The 24,250-nt window shown below is 36.9% G+C and overlaps 2 protein-coding genes across 4 annotated transcripts; both read right to left on the bottom strand.

The window, feature by feature from the left end:
• Positions 1–317: 317 nt before the first annotated feature.
• LOC130944943 (chlorophyll a-b binding protein P4, chloroplastic) lies at positions 318–1,346 on the bottom strand. Its single transcript, XM_057873549.1, has 2 exons — positions 1,087–1,346; positions 318–1,002 (listed from the first exon to the last, which is right to left on the bottom strand). The coding sequence occupies exons 1-2, from the start codon at positions 1,284–1,286 to the stop codon at positions 450–452; spliced, it is 753 nt and encodes a 250-aa protein (XP_057729532.1). The 5' UTR covers positions 1,287–1,346; the 3' UTR covers positions 318–449.
• A 12,223-nt stretch (positions 1,347–13,569) lies between these two features.
• LOC130943652 (uncharacterized) lies at positions 13,570–17,482 on the bottom strand. 3 transcript variants are annotated; one of them, XM_057871625.1, is made up of 3 exons: positions 16,875–17,482; positions 15,659–15,706; positions 13,570–14,895 (listed from the first exon to the last, which is right to left on the bottom strand). In XM_057871625.1, the coding sequence occupies exon 3, from the start codon at positions 14,884–14,886 to the stop codon at positions 13,681–13,683; it is 1,206 nt and encodes a 401-aa protein (XP_057727608.1). In that variant the 5' UTR covers positions 14,887–14,895; positions 15,659–15,706; positions 16,875–17,482; the 3' UTR covers positions 13,570–13,680. The 3 variants fall into 3 exon arrangements, with proteins under 3 accessions (XP_057727608.1, XP_057727609.1, XP_057727607.1); XM_057871626.1 differs by lacking the exon at positions 15,659–15,706 and having other exon boundaries at positions 13,570–14,913; XM_057871624.1 differs by lacking the exon at positions 15,659–15,706 and having other exon boundaries at positions 16,875–17,480.
• Positions 17,483–24,250: the final 6,768 nt, after the last annotated feature.

Raw genomic sequence — 24,250 nt, 5'->3', positions numbered from 1 at the left:
CTTAAGGGAGCATCATAGAACTCGCCTACGTATATGTATTGTTTCAAATTGGAAAGCAAAGTGATATACACATTACAATTGCCCTTCTCGCAGGGAAGCCTATATATATATTGACTTGTAACTTGAACGTAAATTACAGCCAGCCTTAAGTTTTATGGTGGAACATTTCTTCTTGCTTGAAATGACATACAGATATTCTTTTTCCTGTATCTATGTGAAATGTATTTAGCTGAGACCATATGTATCTGCATTTTCGTTAATATGAATATGATGCATATTACTTGTTGTTGTAGGGAAATCACAGATATAGAAGCACATTCTTGGGCTCATAAGGAGCAAACTCTTAATAGTATTCCATTAAAAATATGAAAGGGGTCTCAATACATCTTAGTAGAAGTAGCAGTAGTAGTTGGTCTGTACAATGAAAAGAAAGGCGAGGAAGAATAGAATTAGTTGGAAGAGAGGGTTTGAACAATGGTATTGTGCCAAGGGTCAGAGATGTGCTGCAAGAGGTTGTCAAAGGGGCCTTTGCCAGTGACGTTGTGCTGAACAATAAAACCCAAGAAGGCGAGCATAGCCAAGCGGCCATTGGCAAGCTCCTTCTCCTTGGCCTCAAGAGTGGGGGCGAAGTTGAGGGGGTTGAAGATGCCACCAGGGTAGCCGACCTCGTTGGGGGGGAGGCTGTACTGCTTGAAGATGGGGTCTTGGTTCACACTCCCAGGGTTCTTGATGTCCTGCCATCTCCTGATCTCAACGTAATGGAAGAGTATGAACTCTATCACAAACAGGGTGGACGAAGACGCGAAGTACTCCTCCTTCCCTGCGTCGTACCATTTCGGAACATTTATGATCCCTATGCTCGTGAACACCTCCGGCAGCAGCATCCCTGCCACCCCCAGCATCGCCCACCTCCCATTCACCAGCTCTGCCTGTACGAACCACTTCAGGTTCTCTGGGTCCTCTGCTAGCCCCAACGGGTCGAATCCATTGTCTCCCGGAAGACTTCATCACAACCATAATAATTCATTAACATTACATAATTCATGTAATCAAAAATATTAACAATAGTCTTTATTGCATGTATACCTGCCATTCAGATAAGCTGGAGAGGCCAAGCCAGGCAACCACTCTCCTTTCTTGGCTTCCACCTTGAAAGAAGGAGATCTCAATGGCCTAAACGACACCTCCCTGTTGAGTCTGCCAGATGAGCCAGACAGGAACCTTGCCTTGGAAGAAGGGCATGGCCTCAATACAGTCGCTGAAGCCTGCGTTGTTACAGTCGCCATCTCGCTCTGCTGATATCAAAACAAGCAAGGAATGTTAAGTGCATGGCCCTCATTTCTATTGCATTCATGTGGCTCTTGTTCCTCCTTTCTCTTCCACCGTTGCCTCCCAGGATATTTCGATCCCACGGTTCACGTGCGTTCTGGCTTATCGTTTTATCTCGCTTCTTATATCCGCAAATCCATTACTCCCTTCTTGTTGGCTGCCTTTAGATTCTGTGGGACCACACACTGCCACCTTGGATCACACCATCACACTCCTTCAAATATCTTAATATTATCAACCACCAATCCATGCCACACACCTGGCTTCCTCACAATTACGCTCTACCTATCAACATATGGATAATTCCAAAATCCAAACCATTATTAAAACTCCAATTTTATAATCTAATCTATCATAATTCCTGTTGCTTCTCTTTGAATTCATCTTAACATACACTTTACTCTTGTGTCATTTTCTTAACAATTTTAAGATATCAATTTATTCAAATGCCAACATATGCTAGAATTTTCTTAAATACTGTCAATTGAAAAAAATTTCATTAAAATAAATTTTTTTTGTCGATTACATAAACTAAAAACGAAAGTCAACTACAAAGTACATGGTGTATTTTTTCTTGGGCCTAGTACTTGGAGTAGCTACTAACTTGGGTCAGGCTCGAATATAGTTGCTGACTGGAAAGACAAGACACCTAAGATTTCAATCGCACAAAAAATATATAAAAGAATCATCCCAGCCCGGTAATAACATGAGCCCACTCCCATGCCCATTGCCAACTCTACTTGTTAAATATGGGGCCTTACGCCCGATCATATACATTCGGAGGCTTCCATGGATGACAAAATCTTAGTGCCTCTAACAATGGACCGTCAAAAAAATATTTGGATCCTTTCAATTTTAGATTTTATTTTAGAAAGTAAAGTGTAGGGGTGACAAATGAGCCTAAATCCATCAGACCGGCCCGTATAACATGCTAAAAAAGAAGGGCTGAGTTAAAAAAATGGGACCGCCAAAAAACAAAAGTCCGACTAACACTCACCGCTTAAACTGTGGGTTTTGGCGGGATGGGGTGAGCTTCTCCACCGGGCTTTGTTTTTTTTTTTACAAGGGGTATTTTTGTAATTTTTTTATTAGAATTCAACTTTGCCCAATCCAACTTACAAAAGTATGAAGATGAAAATTGAGTATTTTGGATTATGTTTATATTACTTTTGAGACAATATTTATAATTATGTTTTGGATTTACGTTTATTTTGCTTTGGAGAGAATATTTATAATTATGTTTTATATAAAAACTTGGTTTATAATTATGTTTAATAGATATTTATAATTACAAAGACTTTAATATGAATATAAAAATTATAATTTTTTTATACCTTAAAAAAAGGATCTTTGGTGGGCTTAGCCCCGCAGTTAGGCGGGGCGGGGTGGGATTCTAGAACCGCCTCACTAGACGAGGCGGGACAGGCTTCTGGCAGAGCGGGACGGGACTGGCTTCCCCGCTTACCACCCCCTAGTAAAGTGTAATCTCTCACTATTTATTTTATAAGTGAGACCAAGAGAAAATATAAGAGAGAAAACATCGTAAGAGATCACATTTTACCAAGGTTGCGAGAACCGAACCGGTTATTGAACCGATCAAGTAACTAGTTCAATAATTTAATGGTCCAACTGTGGTCAAACCGGTTTCATTAAATATAAAATAAAATTATTAAAAATGCAATATTAATCTTTTAAAATTTAAATTCAATCATTCATATAATAATAAAATTTAAAATTTCATAACCCATCCACTAACTAAACTATATCTCATCTCATTAAAATTTTGCATTCGAATTCAAACATCAAAATTTATATCTAAAAGAAATCATGGCATAAAATACTATATCCATATTCAATCAACAATCACCAACATCAATAATTACTTAATTAGACAAAACTCACTCAATTAATGCCAAATTAGTAATTAGAAATAGCTATGAACCAATATCAAAACTCACTCAATTAATGCCAAATTAGTAATTAGAAATAGCTATGAACCAATATCAGCAGTAACATTTTTTCAAGATGTGCAAAACAAACCATGCCCTGCTCCCTGAAAAACTTCATGTTTCAGCTATTACAGCAATTACAGTAAAATAAAACCTCAGGTATTACAGCAATGACAGCAAAATTCAGAATTACAGACATTCAAAATCCAAAATTATATCAATTCTGTTCAGCGTTATAAAATTATACCAAAATTCAATTCAGCATTCAAAATCCATAATCTGAAATTATATCAAAATTAGGAGGATTATTAGAAGAATACATTACAGAATATAGAATTCCACAAATATGTGTGATCGCTAGTTTTCAACATTTATTCTCTGTACTCTGTTACCACTGTATTCCATTAACAGAAACATGGAGAAGATTACGAATTTCCATAAACAATGTAGTGAAGCAATGCATCATAGCACTATCAACTGATAATAAAAAAAAATTAGCAACAAGCAAGTGAAGCAACTCAGAAATCAGAATAAATAAAGTTAACAAATAATCAATGACTCCACAACAGAGGAAACAAATCAAAAACTAAAGTGAAAAAGGGAGGAAATCAGTGAAAATAAAGAAGACCACGAAGAAGATGTTGAAGGACGGCGAAAGATTGAAGAACTCACGACGACGGCAAAGAGTCCACGGCGGCACGGGTAAGTTCGCACTTCGCACAGAGAGAGAGAGATGGCTCGGAGACAGAGGCGTCTTTGACGATGAGAAAGAGGCGGCCGACGACGGCGAAGACAGAGGCAAGCTTCACGACAAGTACAGAGACGGTGAGGAGGAGAAGAGTGGCAGCGGCTGAGACGGAGAGTGAGAGAAACTGCAACAATGAGAAAAAGCCATGCACATCATCCTCAGACACAGCTCCACCGCCTCCTTCCTCCGCCGCTGCCGTGCTGTGACAAGGGCTCCGCTCATTCTTCCGCTGCTCTCCAAAGCTGCCACCTTTGAAATTAGGGATTTTGTGCCATTTTGGTGAGGGAGACTGATGAGAGTGAGCGAGAAGGGAGAAGGGATTGGGACATTTGGGGTCTTCACGCGTTTGTTTGTTTTTTTAAAACAAAACGACACCGTTTTTATGTTGAATGAAAGAACCGGACTTTCAAAAAACTGACTGATTCATCCGATTTACCGATTAATCACAGTTTCGACCAGTTTTTTCACCAATTTATTGTAAACTGATTTTGGATGCTAACCGAGTCGATTAACTGATCGGTTTCCAATTAATCTAGTCAAACCAGTCAATTCGGTCCAGTTTTCAAAACTTTGTCCGGACTATGTCATGTGATATGACCAGTAAACATCGGTTACACATTATAGCTCGGTTACACATCAGGCCCGATCATAACCGACGATTTCATCATGAATGACCTTAAATCAATAACGTCGGATTCACCATTTATTCTCTTCCTAGACGTTACATCTGAAGGATAACGGCTGACTTCTCCTGCTAATATAAAGCAGACAAAAGACCAAAAGAAGGTACGTAACTTTTCCCAAGACTTAGAACTATTATTCCTTCAATACTAACTTGAGCGTCGGAGTGCCTTTGCAGGTACCCACCCTCGCCGTTCATTGATCGCCGACGTATACCTCGGTTCGCTCTAGGAGTCCGCCGATCTTACCAGAGGACGAGCTATACCTCGGAATTACCAGGCAAGAACATTTGGCGCCCACCGTGGGGCCGAGCAACTCGAAAGGTCCCAAAAACACCCTTGAAACACTACCATGGCTGACGTTCCTCCCCCGACCCCATCCAAGCTCCTTCGGATGGTGACCGAGCTTCAGCAAGCAAATCAACAAATGGCGGAGGAAAACCGAAGAATGCAGGAACAAATTGCGCAATTGGTTACTAATCGGCTGGAACACAATGATGATCTTCATAATCGAGAGGAAAATCATGAACGTCGGTCAATACCGACTCATGTTTCAGAAACACCCCAGCAGGAGGAAGAAGAGGAAGCCCACCAGACGGAAAGGTCCCAACCAGACGATGAGGGAGATGAGCACGACAATTCTGCCGGACCATTCACGGCCGACATTATGAATTTTCAGCTTCCCCGACAGTTCACCCTGCCGAACACCTTGACCCCTTATGATGGATTGGGGGATCCAAAGCAGCATATCAAAAAATTCCGATCTATTATGATTGTTAATGGTGCATCTGACCCTATTTTATGCCGTTGTTTTCCATCTTTTTTAGACGGTCCTGCACTTGACTGGTTTTGTTCTTTGCCTGCAGATTCAATATCGCGTTTTCAAGAGTTGGCAAAGCAATTCGAAGACCACTTTGCAGCATCTGCAATATACCTACACGATTCTGACTACCTGACGACCATCAAACAAGGGCCCCAAGAGAGCCTCAAGGATTACATCACTCGTTTTACAAAAGTCGCAATGAGGATCCCCGACCTTCATCCTGAAGTCCATCTCCATGCAATTAAGAGCGGCCTACGCCCAGGCAAGTTTCAGGAGACGATAGCAGTGAGCAAACCGAAGACCTTGGCCGAATTCCGTGAAAAAGCCAAGGGACAGATAGATGTTGAAGAACTTCGGCAAGCCCGCAAAACAGAAAAATCAACCGCGGCCAAGGACGATGATAAGCCCCGCGATAGTAAGAAAGCATTCAAGCCGGTTCCCCGTTATGAGTCGTACACTCAATTCAACACAAAGAGAGATGACATTATTAAAGAAATACTCAACTCCAAGTTAATCAAGCCTCCTCGTAAAGCCGGCGCTTATCCGGAGTCCAAGACCGTTGATAAATCCAAATATTGCACCTTTCATCAGAAACACGGTCACACAACCGACGAATGTGTGATCGCTAAAGATCTCCTAGAACGCCTCGCAAGACAAGGACACCTCGACAAGTTCATTATCGGACGTATGCAGAAGAATACAACCTCGGCTTCCGACCTTGTGACAGCAAGTCCCTCGTCAAAAGAAAAAGATAAAACACCAGCTCAACCCAGAGGAATCATTAATTGTATTTCAGGAGGATATGCGGGAGGTGGACATACTAGCTCAGCACGAAAGAGAACCTATCGGGCCATGTTGGCCGTCACAGATGCCCCTAAAGTACCTCAGCCGGTCCAAGATTTACCAGAGATGACTTTCGGATCAACCGACTTTAATCATACTGATGCAAATTACGACGATCCTGTAGTCATTTCTATCCAGTTGGGGGATCTAATAGTCCGCAAAGTACTTCTCGACCCCGGAAGTAGTGCAGACGTCCTATTCTTTACAACCTTCGAAAAGATGAAACTAAGTAACAAAATTCTGCAACCATACCATGGAGACTTGGTCGGATTCTCCGGGGAGCGAGTCCCCGTTTTGGGTTCCGTGTGGTTACAAACCACACTCGGTGAGCAACCATTATTTAAGACACAAGACATTCAATATCTTGTTGTCGACTGTTTTAGTCCTTACAATCTCATATTAGGTAGACCATTTCTGAATAAATTTACAGCAATTGTATCCACAGTTCATCTGTGTGTTAAGTTCCCTGTGCAGGATAATTTAGTGGCAACAATACATGGTGACCTCCATGAAGCTCGGCAATGCTATAATACAAGCCTGAAGCCGATCAAAAGGAACAACGTGGTTCAGGTCAACTCCATCCAACCTGACCAACCAAGTTTAACAGAAATAGATCCCAGAGCCGACTTTGAAGATCGGCCCACACCAAACGAGGATTTGGCAAAGGTGACCCTGACCGAGGACCCCGCCAAATACACCTTCATGGGGACATCTATCAGCAAAGACGAGAAGGAATCACTCACAACATTTTTACGACAAAATGCCGACTTGTTTGCCTGGACATCTGCCGATATGCCCGGAATAGACCCATCTGTTATCACCCACAGGTTAGCAATTAATCCAGAAGTTCGCCCAGTTTCTCAAAAGAAAAGAAACCTCGGAGCAGAAAAACGCCTCACGTCCCTGGCCGAGGTAAAAAAACTCATTGCCGCGAATTTCATCAAAGAAATCAGGTTCACAACATGGCTCGCCAATGTTGTTATGGTAAAAAAGAGTAACGGTATGTGGCGCATGTGCGTCGATTTTACTGACCTAAATAGGGCTTGCCCCAAAGATGCCTATCCTTTACCTTGCATTGACACTTTAGTTGACAATTCCTGCGGTTATGGTTCACTGAGTTTTATGGACGCATACTCTGGTTATAACCAGATCCTCATGCATCCATCAGACAAAGATAAAACTGCCTTTATAACTGAATATGGTAATTACTGTTATAATGTTATGCCTTTTGGTCTAAAGAATGCAGGTGCAACATATCAGCGATTAATGAATAAGGTCTTCGAGAACCAAATAGGTCGGAATATCGAAGTCTATGTGGACGACATGGTGGCAAAGACCATGGTCGGCAACTCTCACATACAAGACCTAGCCGAGATCTTCGGACAGATCCGACGATATAACATGAGACTGAATCCTGAAAAGTGTGCGTTCGGAGTACGAGGGGGAAAACTCCTCGGATTCATTCTCACCAGCCGAGGAATTGAAGCAAATCCTGAAAAATGTCAGGCGATCCTTGATATGCAAAGCCCAAAAATAGTAAAAGAGGTGCAACGACTAACAGGACGCCTCGCCGCCTTATCCAGATTTCTACCCTGTTTGGCAGCAAAGTCTTTTACCTTTTTCCAATGTTTAAAAAAGAAAACAAAAAATTTTGAATGGACTGCAGACTGTGAATCAGCGTTTCAAAATTTAAAACAAATCCTTTCAAAACCACCTGTTTTACAAAAGCCAAAGCCTAATGAGCCATTATGTATATACTTATCTATCACTGATACAGCAATTAGCTCTGTCCTTGTAACAGAAACACAGAAGGATCAGCAACCGATCTATTTTGTGAGTAAGACACTGCAGGGTGCCGAGCTTTGTTATCCAAAACTGGAAAAGCTGACGTTGGCCTTAGTCTTTTCCTCGAGACGACTTCGACCATATTTTCAGGGACACACTATCATCGTCAGGACCGAACAACCTCTTCGGCATGTCCTCTCAAAGCCGGAATTAGCAGGCAGGCTTATCAAATGGGCAATCGAACTTTCTGAATTCGATATCCAATACCAGCCAAGAGGATCCATCAAATCTCAACACCTAGCAGACTTTGTCGCAGAGCTTACCCAACCAATTATGGCTGAGCAAAACTCGGGCTGGAGCCTATTTGTAGATGGAGCCTCAAATCCCCAAGGGTCAGGTGCAGGGGTACTACTCGAAAGTCCTGAAGGTATCATCCTCGAACATTCTCTCCGATTCTCCTTCAAAGCTAGTAATAACCAAGCCGAGTATGAAGCCCTCGTCGCCGGGCTCAGGTTAGCAATTGATTTACACATTACATCCTTAAAGGTTTACTGCGATTCTCTATTGATAGTCCAACAGGTTAATCAAGTCTTTCAAACTAAAGATCAGCTTTTATTGAAATACTTAGAGCTTGTGCAGCAATTGGTAAATGGCTTTCGAAAAATTGAAATTTGCCACATTCCTAGAGACCAAAATCATAGGGCTGATATTTTATCAAAACTAGCTACTACACAGTCACACACAGCAACATTATTACAGTCAACCTTAGCCAAACCGAGCATACATCTCATGAGCATTTCAAACGTTTTCAATGAAACAAGTTGGCAACTACCTTATATACAATATTTAAAAGAGGGCTCTCTTCCCAAAGAAATCTCAGATAAGAAAAGATTTCGCCGACAAGCTTCTTTCTTCACTTTAATGAATAACACTCTGTATAGGCGGGGATACTCCCGACCACTTTTGAAATGTTTAGACAGGGATGATGCCGATCTTGTGTTAGCCGAAGCCCATGAAGGAATTTGTGGCATACATTCGGGGGCAAGAAGCCTCGCACAGAAAATACTTCGAGCCGGTTTCTACTGGCCGAGTCTATGGGAGGATAGCAGAAAGAAGGTCAGAACTTGTGACCAGTGTCAAAAACACGCACCGATCATTAACATCCCAGCCGAGCAGCTTCACCAGTCTGTAGTAAGCTGGCCATTTAACCAGTGGGGAATTGACATCCTCGGCCCCTTTCCTACCGCACCCGGACAATTGAAATATTTGGTCGTGGCTATTGATTACTTCAGCAAATGGATTGAAGCACAACCCCTGGCAAGAATCACGTCCTCCCAGATGATATCCTTTGTTTGGAAACAAATAATATGCAGATTCGGAATTCCCCGGCATGTTGTCACCGACAATGGTCGGCAATTTACCGATCATAGTTTTAAAGACTTCCTACAGAAGCTGAAGATAAACCACCACTTTTCGTCGGTAGAACACCCACAATCTAATGGCTTAGCAGAAGCCGCCAACAAGGTCGTCCTACACGCTTTAAGGAAAAAGCTCGATAACGCCAAGGGGCTCTGGGCCGAGCTAATCCCAGAGGTATTATGGTCATACAATACTACCGTGCATACATCAACAAAAGAAACCCCTTTCAGGTTGGTCTATGGATCCGAGGCTATGATTCCCTTAGAAGTTTCACAACAATCATTAAGAGCCCTAGCTGAGAATCATGATCAAGCTCGCCGAGCAGAACTTGACTTGATAGAAGAAATTAGAAGTACAGCAGCCATCCGTCACCTAGCCCTACAGCAGCAACTAAATCGAAGACATGCCAAACGAGTACAACCAAGGTCTTTTAACATCGGAGATCTGGTCTTAAGGAAAACTGAAGCAGCTCGCCGACCACCCTCCCACGGAAAACTAGCAGCAACATGGGACGGACCCTACCGTATACTTGAAGTCCTCGGCAGAGGAGCTTACAGACTAGAACATTTGGATGGCACCAAGATTCCGAGTTCATGGAATGTCAGTTCTTTAAAGCAATATTTCAGTTAAAACAAAAGCAGAGTGCTGGTACTCTTTTTCCTCACTTGAGATTTTTCCCAAAAAAAGGGTTTTGCTCAAGGAGGTTTTAACGAGGCCAGCCTACCGAGTTAAAATTGTAAGGTACTGCTTTGCCCAAAGTTTGAATGCATTTATATATACTTTTAACAAATCCTGTTTAAACCGAATTTATGTTATCATTAAGTATCACAAGGGGTTTTGTTACCTAATAACTCCCTTCACAGACAAACAGACCGTCAAAACGTCATTTCAGCCCCATTAACGGGTATCAGACAACGCAATTAGGAACATTCAAAACCTAATTACGCAGATTGTTAAACAATGAACAGTCATGAACATCCGTTCTACAAAACAAAAGAAAAACTATAGAAATACTACACTGAACTATTTAGCTAAGTTATCACCGCCTTCCTCAATCACTTCCTCGTCATCTACAAGCTGGCCGTCCCGAATCACCTTTCCCGGATCCATCTCCCCAAAATCGCCATCAGGCATCAGAAACTTGGCCTGCGTCACAGCACGGTAAAATCCTTCAGCAAAAGCATCAAGAATGTCACCTTCTCTACTAGCTTTGAATTCCCCCATCTGTGCGGTAAGGTCAGCAACTCGCTTATTCATATTCTCAACTTCACTATTTTTCTTTTTTAACAATTCAGCATCATTTTCACGATTCTCTTTTTCCACCTTTAATTCCTTTTCCAAGTCAGAAAATTTCTTCTGCAATTCTGTTAAGGATAATTCCCTAGCCGATAACTGTTCCTTTAGCACGCCGACCTCTTCAGCCTCAATAGCCATCTTCTTATGCCTTTTTTCCTGGCTTCGGCCAACACAAGCCAGTCGAAAACCCAGCACCTGAAATACAAATATTCAACTATTAAAAAACCTTAAAGACATAAGTAGTTAAACAAAGCCAAAACTTAGAATGAATATACCTGCAGAAACTGATCAACTCCAACATCCCCTACCTCCTCCACCCGAGCTATATCAGAAACGCCCTGCACAACTTCGTCTGCAATAACGTTAAAGGGAAAACCTCGATCCCAAAGAGATGAGCCATCCCCATTATTATCAAAAGCGTGAAGCTTCTCTTGCTTCACACTAAAACTAGACAAGTCATCAAGCTGAATAACAGCTTCCTTGTCTTGATTTCCAGAAGTAGCACCAGCCTCCGTCTTTCTTTTCTTAAAAACAATCCCCTTCTTTCTTGGGAGAGGCTGATCGACCTCTCCCCCAACCTCCACCTTTTCCGCATTTGATGAAGATCCTTCAAAGTTCTTAGATTTAAATCGAGCCCTAAGAGTCGAAGCGGTAACTCCAGGAAATTTCCCACCTGCCATAGAAACAGCAAGAACATCGTCAGCGTAATAAAATCCTCAATTAAGTAAAAAACCAAAACAAAAAGCATACCCTGATAACCTCACCAAAGTAATCGACAACAGCCGACTTATTAACCTCCCAAGGAAGCAACTCTGACACAGATACCAATCCCCCCTTGGATACCATCTCAATCAAAAAGGATATAATACACTCGTTCCTTTCAGATATCATTTCAGGACCCAAAATTTGTTGAGGTTGACAACACCAGTATAAGGGAAACTTTTCCCCAAGGTTTTCGTCCACATAAAAAGGAAAGTCCTCATCCAAAGCCTTAACTTTCAGAAACATTTCTTTAAAGTTTTTAAAGGAAGATTTGTACAGCTTGAAAATTGCAAAACCAGGTGTGCTATTCAAATTCACCCATAACCCCTTCCATACCCCTTTTGCCTGAAATAAGGAAAAGAAAAGTTCCAAATCTGGTTCAATCTCCAGAAATTCCATTAATATTTGAAAACACCTTATGAAAGCCCAACCGTTAGGATGAACTTGTGAAGGAGCACAGTTCAATTGTTTCAGAATATCACATTCAAGCTGGCTAAAGGGAAGTCGAACCCTCAATTCTTCTAAAACGCAACTATACATATAAAAACTCTCAAAATTCTCTCTCCTATGGAAAACCCGATCTGAGCGGTTGCATGGAAGTAATTCCAAGCGACAACCTGGCTTCACTATACCAGCAACATTAACCTGCCTAACACTATCAATATCCAGAAACAGCGAAGCCCTTATTTTCACATCACTGTCAACCCAGTCATACGACCCGCCATTATCAAACTGAGGCAACGATTTTCCTTTCTTTTCACTCATGGTTTTGACGAAATCAGAAGAGGAGGAAGAAAAGATTCAAACGAAAAGCAAGGATTTTGTTACTAACCTTTACTGCCCATCGTGTTTAAAAGCTCCTGAAACTAAAAGAAAAAACTCCAAAAGAAAAAGGAAGGGGTGAAAGTACCAAACTGTTCATTTACTTAAAGCCTCTACAATTAATGATGGAAATCAAAACCATTAAATGAGGCACCATGCCAACGGTTCCAAGTGAGCATTGGAACTCGCACTTATCTAGGAAAAAGTAATCAAATAATAATTAAAGCTTTTTACACCAATAAACACTCGAATAATAATTATTAAACTCTTCAGTAACCCAACATTAACTTTCAAAGATGCTACGTTGACCTGGGGGCTGGGCACCGTGTACCGAGCTATTACTCACTCATTATAAAAGCTCAACCTATCTCTTTAAAAGTCAGGTCAAGCTTGGGGGCTGTGATATGACCAGTAAACATCGGTTACACATTATAGCTCGGTTACACATCAGGCCCGATCATAACCGACGATTTCATCATGAATGACCTTAAATCAATAACGTCGGATTCACCATTTATTCTCTTCCTAGACGTTACATCTGAAGGATAACGGCTGACTTCTCCTGCTAATATAAAGCAGACAAAAGACCAAAAGAAGGTACGTAACTTTTCCCAAGACTTAGAACTATTATTCCTTCAATACTAACTTGAGCGTCGGAGTGCCTTTGCAGGTACCCACCCTCGCCGTTCATTGATCGCCGACGTATACCTCGGTTCGCTCTAGGAGTCCGCCGATCTTACCAGAGGACGAGCTATACCTCGGAATTACCAGGCAAGAACATCATGTTATGCATATTGATAAATACTTGATTGTTTATATATTTTAGTAAATATTATATTTAATTAATTTAAATAAAAAATTCAGATCACATGTAAATATTCTTTACTGTAAAATGTTCGAATATAAATAGGAAAAAAAAACGAAAAACAGCAATGATATCATTTGAGAAGAAAAAAAAATGATTCTTTACCAAGTAACAAGTGACAGGAATAGACTAATAACACTATCGCGAATCCAAGAAATCGACTACTAATGAACACTACAAGGAATAATTCTTAAATAAAAAAGCACGTGAGAATAGATAAACGTCTAAATGAATTGCAGTTGAGATCATAAACCAAAAATTACAATGATTTTGATGATTTGATTATCAGTTCACACTTCGGACCAGTCTTCATATTCTATCAAAATTGATAAAACATAACAAAATCGAACAACAAAGTTTCAAAAAAGATCATACGTATTTCCACCTTTTACTTCCATCTTTAGTTTGTTCACCACATCAGCCATCAAAAAACAACATTTGGATTCAGCAGTCAAAGAACTAACCACTTCCTCAATTAATCTTAGCTGCTCATGAAACTCCGGATGCAACACCAACGAAGAAAAGTTCTCATCAAGCACAAAACCAAGAAACTTCACAACATCGTCGAGTTTAGGAACCCAATCGCAAACCGTCAAACCCAAAGCTGCTGCAGCTTCAGGGCAGGGACCGGCTTGAGGAAACCTCTCATACTTCTTTAGCCACTTCGATAAATAGCGAATCAAGTTAATCAACTCTTTGCCATTCAACTTACTGAAGGAAGATGATAACAGCACATCATTGAAGTTTGACGATGCAAGTAGATAATGCAAACAAATCTCAGATGCAGAGAAACCATCATAAGCTACCATAAGCAAAACAGAAGCCTCCTTTGCCACAAGCAGATTCTTTTTGTTCCAACTGCTATCACTAATTCCATCAATGGCCAACTGTACTTGGTTCTCCCATTCCTTCTTCACAGTTATCATACTATCATAAGCATCTTTGGATGGAGAAAGAAAATACCTCAGAATGCTGAGTATTTCAGATGACCCGAGATCAAACGCGTGCTTAATGCACGTACATATCAAGTCGGACCTCTTCTTTTCAACTAACCTAGTAACCAAGCCCGAATGACAAGAATGCTTAATAACACCATGCTCAATCAAAGCCTCAACTATATCCCAAATATCAAACGAAATGCACACATCCAAAACAACACCAACAACATCCTTACCCATAAAATATCCAACCTTGTCAATCAAGAACTTAGTATAATTGGGCATAGATGGATTAATAGCAACCGAAACACCTATTTTCTCAGCGATGCTATTCAGATAGGAATTCAAATCACCAATAAACTCATCACTCTCCAAACTATTACCACTCTTGAGCTTTGCCTTTAGCTGTATAAAGAACTTCTTCCCAATGTCAATGAGTTCGGCATCAGCTTGCGAAATTTTCCATCCACTAAGAGGTTTTACAAGACACAAGGCCGCTGCGTCTTCTTGTTCAGGCTTCAAGTTAGGTATAATAGTATCAGGGTTCAGAACAATAGGATAATCCAATGGAGAATCAAGTGGCTTCGAATTGATTGAAGCATTTTTAATGACTTCAAGCAAACTCATGACTGAAAACTGCAAGGAAAAAAAAATCTGCAAATCAAGAAGAGGGAACAAACAAATAAACAAGAACGGTAATAAAACAAGTATTCATGTCGAGAAAGAGAGAACATATCAAAATAAGAAGCAAGTTTAATAAAATATATATAGATAATCATACACTACATATCAAATTCGTTTAACTTAATTGCTTAACAGAGAAAACCCTTGCATACTAGTTAAGGCATGAAATTTTTAATTTAGGAATACTCAAAGTAGAAAACAAATAACATAAAAACACAAACTTCAGTACATTGAGGCAACAAAACATGTTCTATACACTAGGTTGAGTCAATTATACTGTAGACCTATCATAGTTATCAGAACCAAATGGCAATTGAACTGATTGGACTATGGATCACCGGGTTACTGGGTTACTGTTTCAAAGGGTGAGTCACTATTTACCAAGGTTCAAAAAACCGGACCAGTCATCGAATCGCTCTAGTTACTGGTTTACTAGTTTATTAGTTCAACCGGTTCAACCGTGGTTCAACCGGAAAAACCGTTCTATAATAAACACCTGATTCTATAAAAATTCAATGAATAAAGCAACTGGTTCTAAACACTCTTTTACTGCATTTTTTTACTTCAAAAGGGGATCATAAACAAATAGTTCTATGAATAAACAAACTACAATGATATGCAATGCCAAAAATAGGCCAATGATAAAATAATAAAGGGTTTCTCTCTTCAATTCTATGTTCAAGCTTGTAGCATTCCACAATCAACAGAATAATACCGTTAAAATAGTCTTCCTTCTTAATTCTTATATACCTCAACGAATTTCCTACAAAATGAAAATTGAACACAACACACAGCTTTAAAACAAAAACAAAACAACAGTTAGAAATCAATCACCTCTTCTAAACACAGCCTTAAAACAAAACAGAACAAAATTCAGAGTATGAGCATTAATCACAAAAAATTGATTTCTGAAACAACAAAAACAGCAGAACAACATTCAGAGTTTGAGCATTGATAAAAAAATATTGATTTATGAAACAAAACAAAAACAGAAGAACAACATTCAGAGTTTGAGCATTGATAACGAAAAATTGATTCCTGAAACAAAACAAACACTGCAAAACCAACAGAACAGCATTTAGAGTTTGAGCATTGATCACAAAAAATTAATTTCTGAAACAAAACAAACAATCAACAAAACAATGAAAACAGAATTTTTTTTCCTTAAGAAGAAGAAAACAATGAAAACATGAAGCATATAATAAATCAATGATCACCAATATCCAGCAAGAATATCAAAGACAACAATAAATACACAACAACAATTTAGCAAATAAACAAGAACAAGACCTAAATAGAAAATCCAACAAATTAAATCACAGAAACCTAACAATTTAGCAAATTAAAACAACAGCAGCCCAACAATTTAGCAAATTATCAACTTAACAAGTTCAAGAACAGAAAATCACAACAAAAATAAAATAAAATAAAAATAACAGAAGAACAACAGAACAACAACGCAAGAACAATTAGCAAATTAACAAGTTCACACTAACAGTTAAAATTTACCAGAAGAACACTAATGCAAGTGGAATCATCATGCTAATATTTTTCCACAAAGATGCTATTTGTGCAGCTAAAATTTCCTAATTACTAAGATCCAATTATTCTAATTTCACATGCAATCAACTTACTAAGTTTCTAAAAGCTAGAAATGATAAAACCAATCCGAAATATGGTTAAAGCATCTCATCAAACATGTTGAGTGCGGTAAACTTGAAACGAAATAAGAAAATTCAAAGCTTAGTATCAATGTGATAGAGAAGAGAACATAACTATTGTATACTTTAATTTAGTCTATGAAAAAAAATCCAAACCACTGCCAAATCAAATAGTTACTTATTGTAATAGAAATAAGAAGTTGCAGACTTTGAAGCAGAGTATTGGTGTTGTGTGAGTGTATTGTCTGGTGGTGGGTTTAGGGAACTCACGGCGGCGACAAAAGAGAACAGTTCGACGGCTAAGTGGAGCGCGCGGGTTGGTCGCAGAGTTTGAAGCAGGGCAACGTGGCTTCAAGACGAATGCGAACCCGAACGGTGAACGGCGAGTGAACGCGAACGGTGAACGCCGAGTAAACTTGAACGGCGAAGAACACGAACGAAGACGACGGCTGAACGAAGACGCGAACGTTAACGGCAACCAACGGCGGCGGAAGCGCGGCTGAGCAGACAAAGACGACGGATGCCGAGCTCGAGGAAGCAGCTGCGATCGGTGACAGCGAACAGGGGTTGAAGACTTGGAGCACGAGGGAAGCTAGATAGACGGACGGACGGCGGCAGTATGCCACTCCTTGCGGCGGCGGTGGTGTAGGCTTACAGTGCTAGGGTTTTTTGGCTGGGTTTCTGGGAATGAAAGAAAGGGAGGGAAAAAGGAGAAAGAAACGAAGGAGCTCCAGAACCAAGAGTGAAAGTAAGCAAATTTGCCAAAAACGACGCCGTTTCTGTTCTCCTCCGATTTTTAGAAAAACGGTTTTAGAGAAAAATCGGACTGTAATTACTGTCGATTCACGGTTAGACTGGTCGATCTAATTTTCAGAACCTTACTAATTATTAATTAATTAGGACCAAAATTAGTTATGCATGTATTTTCACAATAAAAATTCCTAAAAGTCTCGACAAATTCAAATTTCAATTTAATGGTCCATTTTCATTTCAGCAGAAATAAAGCAAGCAGACAAAAAAAGCTATCATATCACAATACCCAAAATACATTAAATTCAAATCATCAAATTTGTATTTTTATTCTTACTTTTTCTTATTCTCTTTAGGGGTGTCCGCGGATCGGATCGGATTGAATATGACCAAAAATTCGATTCGATCCGCATTAAAATCATCGGATCGGATCGGATCTAATATCCGCAGCTTTTAAGATTGGATCTGATTCGATCCGATCCGCACATTTGCGGATCGGATCGGATCGGATATCGAATATATCCACAAAACACAAAAATATTTTTAAAGGCTTATTTTTATTAAAAAAATATCAATAAAATTCATTTTTTCTATTCTTTTAAATATGTTTACTCTTAAAATAATATTAAACATACTTTTCTTAAATAATAAATTAAAATAATATAACATATATGATAATTATTAATAGAAATAAAACATAAAAAGAATATTTCTTTATTTATTTTTTTAATTTTGCGGATACGCGGATATGCGGATCGGATATGCGGATACCAACACAAAATCCGCAATCCGATCCGATTAGTGTGCGGATTCGATCCGATCCGATCCGAAAGCCTTGCGGATCGGATCCATATTCGCAATTTTCGGATCAGATTCGGATAAACACCGCGGATATGCGGATCGAATCCGATCCATGAACACCCCTAATTCTCCTTTCATTTTTTCCTCTTTCATGTGCCATTCGGCCATAGACCTATAACGTTTCTTTCTAAGCCAAAAAAAATGGCCGCACAACAAAGTTTTTAAAAGACTCACGACAAAAAGAAATAGTTTTTCACGATTGTTTTGTCGTTATGGTTCCTTTATTCTTATACCCAAACATTTTTATTCTTCTACATATTTACCAGCATCAATAAACTAATTATCAACTGATTAAAAAAGTTAAATACGAAAGAAATATAAAAAAAATGCTCACAAGATTGCACATTCAGAGGAGAAACTACGGCAGACAACAAACTAGAATACGCAGAGGTGATCTAGAGACAAGAAGCAGAGGCATATGGTGACCTAGAGACAAAAGCACGAGTAGAGGCTGATGGAAAAAAGAAAAACCGGATGCACCTGTGACGTCGATGGTGATAACCAAAGGGCGACGACGGCAAACGAAATAAGGAAGCACGAGAAAACTCAAAAGACGACCAATAGAGGTGAGGCCGTGAGGGGACGGCGGTTGCAAAGAGGGAAGTGAGGCTGCAAGGAGGGAAGGAGGAGAGATTGAGAATTGGGGTAAACCGGTTAAACGACGTTGATTTTTGGGTTTGGAGTAGGAATAAAAAGATTCAAATGTTAGCCAGACAATGAAAATTTTAGATAATGTGAATAATAAATATATGAGATATTATTTTATTAGATGTGCAGATAGTTATTCTAATATTAAAATTTAGATGAATAATTTAAAAATATAGTGTGTTTTAATTTGATTGGTAATTGTTAATTCAAAAAAATAATTAGTTACCTAGCATAACACAAAAAGTATATATATATATATATATATATATAAGCGAATTCTCTGATGTAGAAGCTCTTTTTGCTTCTACACATATAGTATTGTAGTGGCAATGTAATTGAGTGACAAGTATCCATTTTTAAAAGACAAGAATTGCTGTGTGACAGGGCGAGTACAGAGACCACAGAGATGTCTACACTGTTTACGCACGTGATATTAGAATGTAGGATAATTAATGTTGTTGATTAACAAAAATTATAGATTCCCTAATCATATTTAATAATGGGCTTGTATGAGTTGAGATTTTTTGTCTGTAGTTCCTTTAGCTAAAAAATCCAAAAATATTTGGGATGTTTTTTGATGGTTCTTTAGATAAATTAGTTTGTGATCCAGCCTCAACCTTATATACTACAAACACCCAATGACTTCAGTTTGTCTACGAGTAAGCATTTTGTCACATCTGGTCCGTATAGAAATATTTAAAATGCACACAATTATATAAATTTATATAAATATTATCCTATATATATCCAATCATTAAAAAAAAACATAAATTTTGTAACATATATATAAATTATGTAATATAATTGTTATACGTATTAAAAATACCTTTCAATGTACTTAAATAAATTGTCTTGTACTTTTTCAAAATTTTGTTCTAATATTTTAATATGTAGTTAAATAAAGTTCACATAATTAAAGATATAGTTATAAGAATCGAACCGATGAGACTATTAATTTGTTGATTTATTAGTTCAACCGATGAGTTATAGTAGAATCGGTCCTATGTAAATAAAAAATATAAAATAATTAAAAACTTAAAATTAAAATTTAAAATATATATTTTTACTAATATTTTAAAAATAATCAAGTTTCAACAAATTATAATCAACAAGTTATAATCCAATTATTATTAATAAGTATATAAAATTTTAATATCTTTTCATAATAAATAATTTTTTAATTTTATTTTTGTATTAAAGTTTTTTTATATTTATTATATTTGTTATATACTATATGTATGTATTAAAAAATAATAATAAATATCATATAATCATAAAAATAATTATATTATAATTAATAAAAATATTTAATATTTTTATTTATACATGTTTAATCATATTTACATTAATAATTATAAATAATAAAAAATATAATTAATTTAAATATAAGTAAATATAAAATTAAAATAATATTACAAAAATTATTGTGTAATTCTATTATATAATTAATAATTAGCATATAAAATAATAAAAAATAACATAATTTAATGACTAGAGAATCATGCAATACAAGGAGAACTCAAATTTAAATTAGATTTTTATTAATTTTAAAATTTTTTTTTAAGCAATTCGATTGAACCGACTTGACTAGTTCTTAACCTAAAACAGTTCTTAAATTGAACTAATTAATGGTCTAGTTTACCAGTTTTTTAGTTGAACCAGCTAATTCAATTTAGTTTTTACAACTATAATTAAAAAAATTGGTTAACTACATTTGAAAAATTTAAAAAATTATACTTAAGTATATAAATATGTGACAATATTCTACTAACATAGATATACATTTAATAAAATAGTAAATTGCAATTTCTTTCTTTATTAAAAAATCAAACTCTATTCCGAGACTAAATTATAATCTTAATCCCTAAACCATCCTAAGTAAACTATATTAACACCATTACATTTTTCATTTCATAGATTACATCAAAAGTCCAAACACCCTAAAATCAACAAAAAATTATTTCACCCACTTTTAAAATTATTTTCAATTTTTCATCAAACATTTAAATTTAAATATCAAAAGTTTAAATACGATTATTAACGGATGTTACATACTTCACACCAAAATTTAGTCTAAGAATAGGGTTTATTTTTTAATAGAGAAAAAAATTACAATTTACTATTTTATTAAAAGTATATCTATGTTGGAAGAATATTGTCATGTATTTATATACTTAAATATAATTTTCTAAATTTTTTAAATGTAGTTAACCATCGTTGATTTAATTATGTAAAGAGCTTTATTTAAATAAATATTAGAATATTAGAACAAAAATTTGAAAAAGTACAAGATAATTTGTTTAAGTACATTGAAACGTTTTTTTAAAACATCATAACAAATTATATTACAGAATTTATATAAGAATTATTCTGTAATAATTATGTTACAGAATTTATTTTCTCTTTAATATAGTTGGATATGTATGTGACAATATTTATATAAATTTATATGATTGTATACATTTTAAATATTTTTATACGGATAAAATGTGACAAAATGCTTACTACCAGACAAGCCGAAGCCATTGGGTGCTTGTACTTGTAGTACATAAGGCTGAGGTTAGATCACACATAAGATGAACTAACTTATCTAAAGAACCATAAAAAAACAGCCCAAACATTTTTGGATTTTTTAGCTAAAGAAACTACAGACAAAAAATTCCAAGTCATACAGGCCCATTATTAAATATAATTAGAGGATTCATAATTTTTGTTAATCAACGATATTAACTATCATGTGCGTGAACAGTGCAAAATCACTGTAGCCTTTGCAGTCTACACCCATCCTGTCACACAGTATTTCTTGTCTTTTAAAAATGGATACTTGTCACTCAATCAGTTGCCACCACAATACTACATGTGTAGAAGTAAAAGGAGCTTCTACACCAGAGAATTCGTCATATATATATATATATATATAAAAAGTTTTTCTTTAGCTTTTAAATGATTGCAGGAGAATATGCAAAAACAAGAATTGCATCAGCTACTGGAACGATCATGGTAAAAAAAAATTTTATGTTTATATTCCACATAATTAAATACTTTGAACTAGAAGTATTGTCTTTGTTAATCACCAATTTTTCACTAAATAGACAAAATTACATTCATGACCTTAATTTATCTTAATTTCTAAACGTTAAATTATTAAAGTTCCAATAGAATTGTAATAAGTATGCTTTTAAAGGCAATTAATAATGAGCAAAAAATTTGTCAAGATTTTGGTAAAGAGAAGACTAATAAAATAATATGTTTTAAAGGCATAGTTGTTCTTCGAAATTTGAAAGTAATATATATATATATATATATATATATATATATATATATATATATATATATATATATACACGAAATACACATAAAAAATATGTGAAATAAGATATATTTATACATATAAATATGATGATTTGATAGTTGATTTTAGAATACATAATTTTTTTATAATTTCTTGGCAAGTAATATATTTTGTTTCGCATGCTTAAACTTTCACATAAATTTTATATCCGATTGAAATGGAGATATACTCCTAGAAAATATGAATACTCAAAAATACAATTTGTTTTGCATTGTTTGCTAACTTTTTCATCATTCCTTGTAATGTAAATTTCGTTAAATTAAAAAATAATTAGTCAATAAATTAATTTTTAATAAGGAAGATTAGAAATACGAATATTATATCAAATTATGATAGAGCTCGTCAAAACAAGAATTTTGACACTAATTTTAAAAAAAATTGTCCAAAATTAGACTAAATGAACCGAACTGGTTGAATCAGACCCAAACAGGACCATCGGTCCAACCAGACCAACCTATTAAATGAAGCCCTTCTCTTCCTCATTCAACTGGAGCAACGTGAAATGCATCCAGGGAAGAGAGGAAACACCGAAACCCTTATGGTGAACTCCAATCTCTCGTAACTTCTCCGTCCGAATTCCGATCGCCGTACCATTTGTGGCCACGTGTTTGCTGCGTCGAGCTCTACATTTTTACCGGAACAATTTTATTGGTAACTTGTTTAATCACTCCCAGCCTCCTCTTCCCCCAAATTTTCGAGAATTTAGTAGGAATGTTGAATTTCTTTGATTTTTGATGTTTTAGGATCCAATTAGCTTGAAGAAAATGTTCACTCATACTTATGTGAAGCTTGGGTAAAGTGAGAAATGAGGATACGATAATTTTATTTTAATTTCATTGAATTTGAGTTTTGAGTATTAAATTGGATATATATGTGTTATAAATGTGTATTAGGTTATGAATAAATAATTGGAGTTTGAAATTGTGATTACCGAAACTTGGAGGAAGCTGCTTAGTTGAGGTTTTGTGGCTGTGTTCTTTTTAGTAAAATTGTCTTGGATAATACTTGGGAATCGGTCAAGGTATGGTTTATGTTTCTTGCATTTAATATATAATGTTATGTAAAAACTTAGACTAGATGACCGTAGGATAAGTTGGAACGTATGTATATATTGTGGTTTAGTGTTTTGTCGTTGAATATGGATTGATGTGATGCTGATTAATTGAAGGAATGAGGATGTTGTTAATAATTGTTTTGAGGATATAAGTATGTAATTTATGAATTATGGTTTGGTTATGGGTTTTGGCATGTATGTATATAGTTATTGATGGTGGATTTGGCATATGTATATGTATTTATTATTAGTGTGAAGTGTGATTTTTCATGATGGTTATGGTGTTAAGGAAGAGGGACCCTTTTGGTGCTAGCTTGTACAGGTTATGGAGTTGGCAACATGGGAACTATTTTGAATGAGGTAGAGGTTTTGAACATTACAAAAGTTGGTTTTTGGCCAAACTTCGGCGAGGTATAACTTGGTTTTCGAACCCTCAATTTGTTTTCAACTTGTTTAAAATGAAAATTGGGTTCGTGAAGTTTATGCTATTTGAAAAATGGGTGAAAAATATTTTAAATCGAATAAGTTATGGTTATTGGAAGATTGTATGTCAAAACTAAATTTTTCCATTCTGCAGCCTTGCTACCGAATCTGTTTCTTTTCAAGATCGTACGCCGCGTACGCATGACATGTTTTTTGGCAACGCGCACGCGACTGGTTCCATGTGCACGCATGAGATCATGTCCACGCGTACACGTGACCCACGCGTACGCATGACATGAAGATTTCACTTACGCGTACGCATGACAAGGGACGCGCGCGCGAGCTGCATTTTTACATTCCCACGCACACGCGTAAGCCACGCGTACGCGTGGCACCTGTTCCAACAAACATGATTTTTGAGGTTTTAAAACCTATTTCAAACTTCTAAACCTGTATTTTCATTCTTTTGGTCATAAATAATAGTGTTAAACCTGATAATCAGATGAAGTTAAGAAATGAGGATAACTTGAAGGTGAAGTAAAGTTGAAAAGTGATGAA

The sequence above is a fragment of the Arachis stenosperma genome, chromosome 8 (assembly GCF_014773155.1).
Source record: "Arachis stenosperma cultivar V10309 chromosome 8, arast.V10309.gnm1.PFL2, whole genome shotgun sequence".
In the NCBI taxonomy this organism is placed as follows: domain Eukaryota; kingdom Viridiplantae; phylum Streptophyta; class Magnoliopsida; order Fabales; family Fabaceae; genus Arachis; species Arachis stenosperma.
Note: the sequence above shows the minus strand (reverse complement) of the source record. Positions and strands in the feature narration are given on the sequence as shown.

Bases quoted from the DNA above. Each gene is read 5' to 3' on its own strand.
- LOC130944943 (XM_057873549.1), bottom strand. From the start codon at position 1,286: ATGGCGACTGTAACAACGCAGGCTTCAGCGACTGTATTGAGGCCATGC. The intron at 1,003-1,086 runs GTATACATGCAA...GTTGTGATGAAG, and splicing joins CCAGCTTATCTGAATGGCAG to TCTTCCGGGAGACAATGGAT.
- LOC130943652 (XM_057871625.1), bottom strand. From the start codon at position 14,886: ATGAGTTTGCTTGAAGTCATTAAAAATGCTTCAATCAATTCGAAGCCA.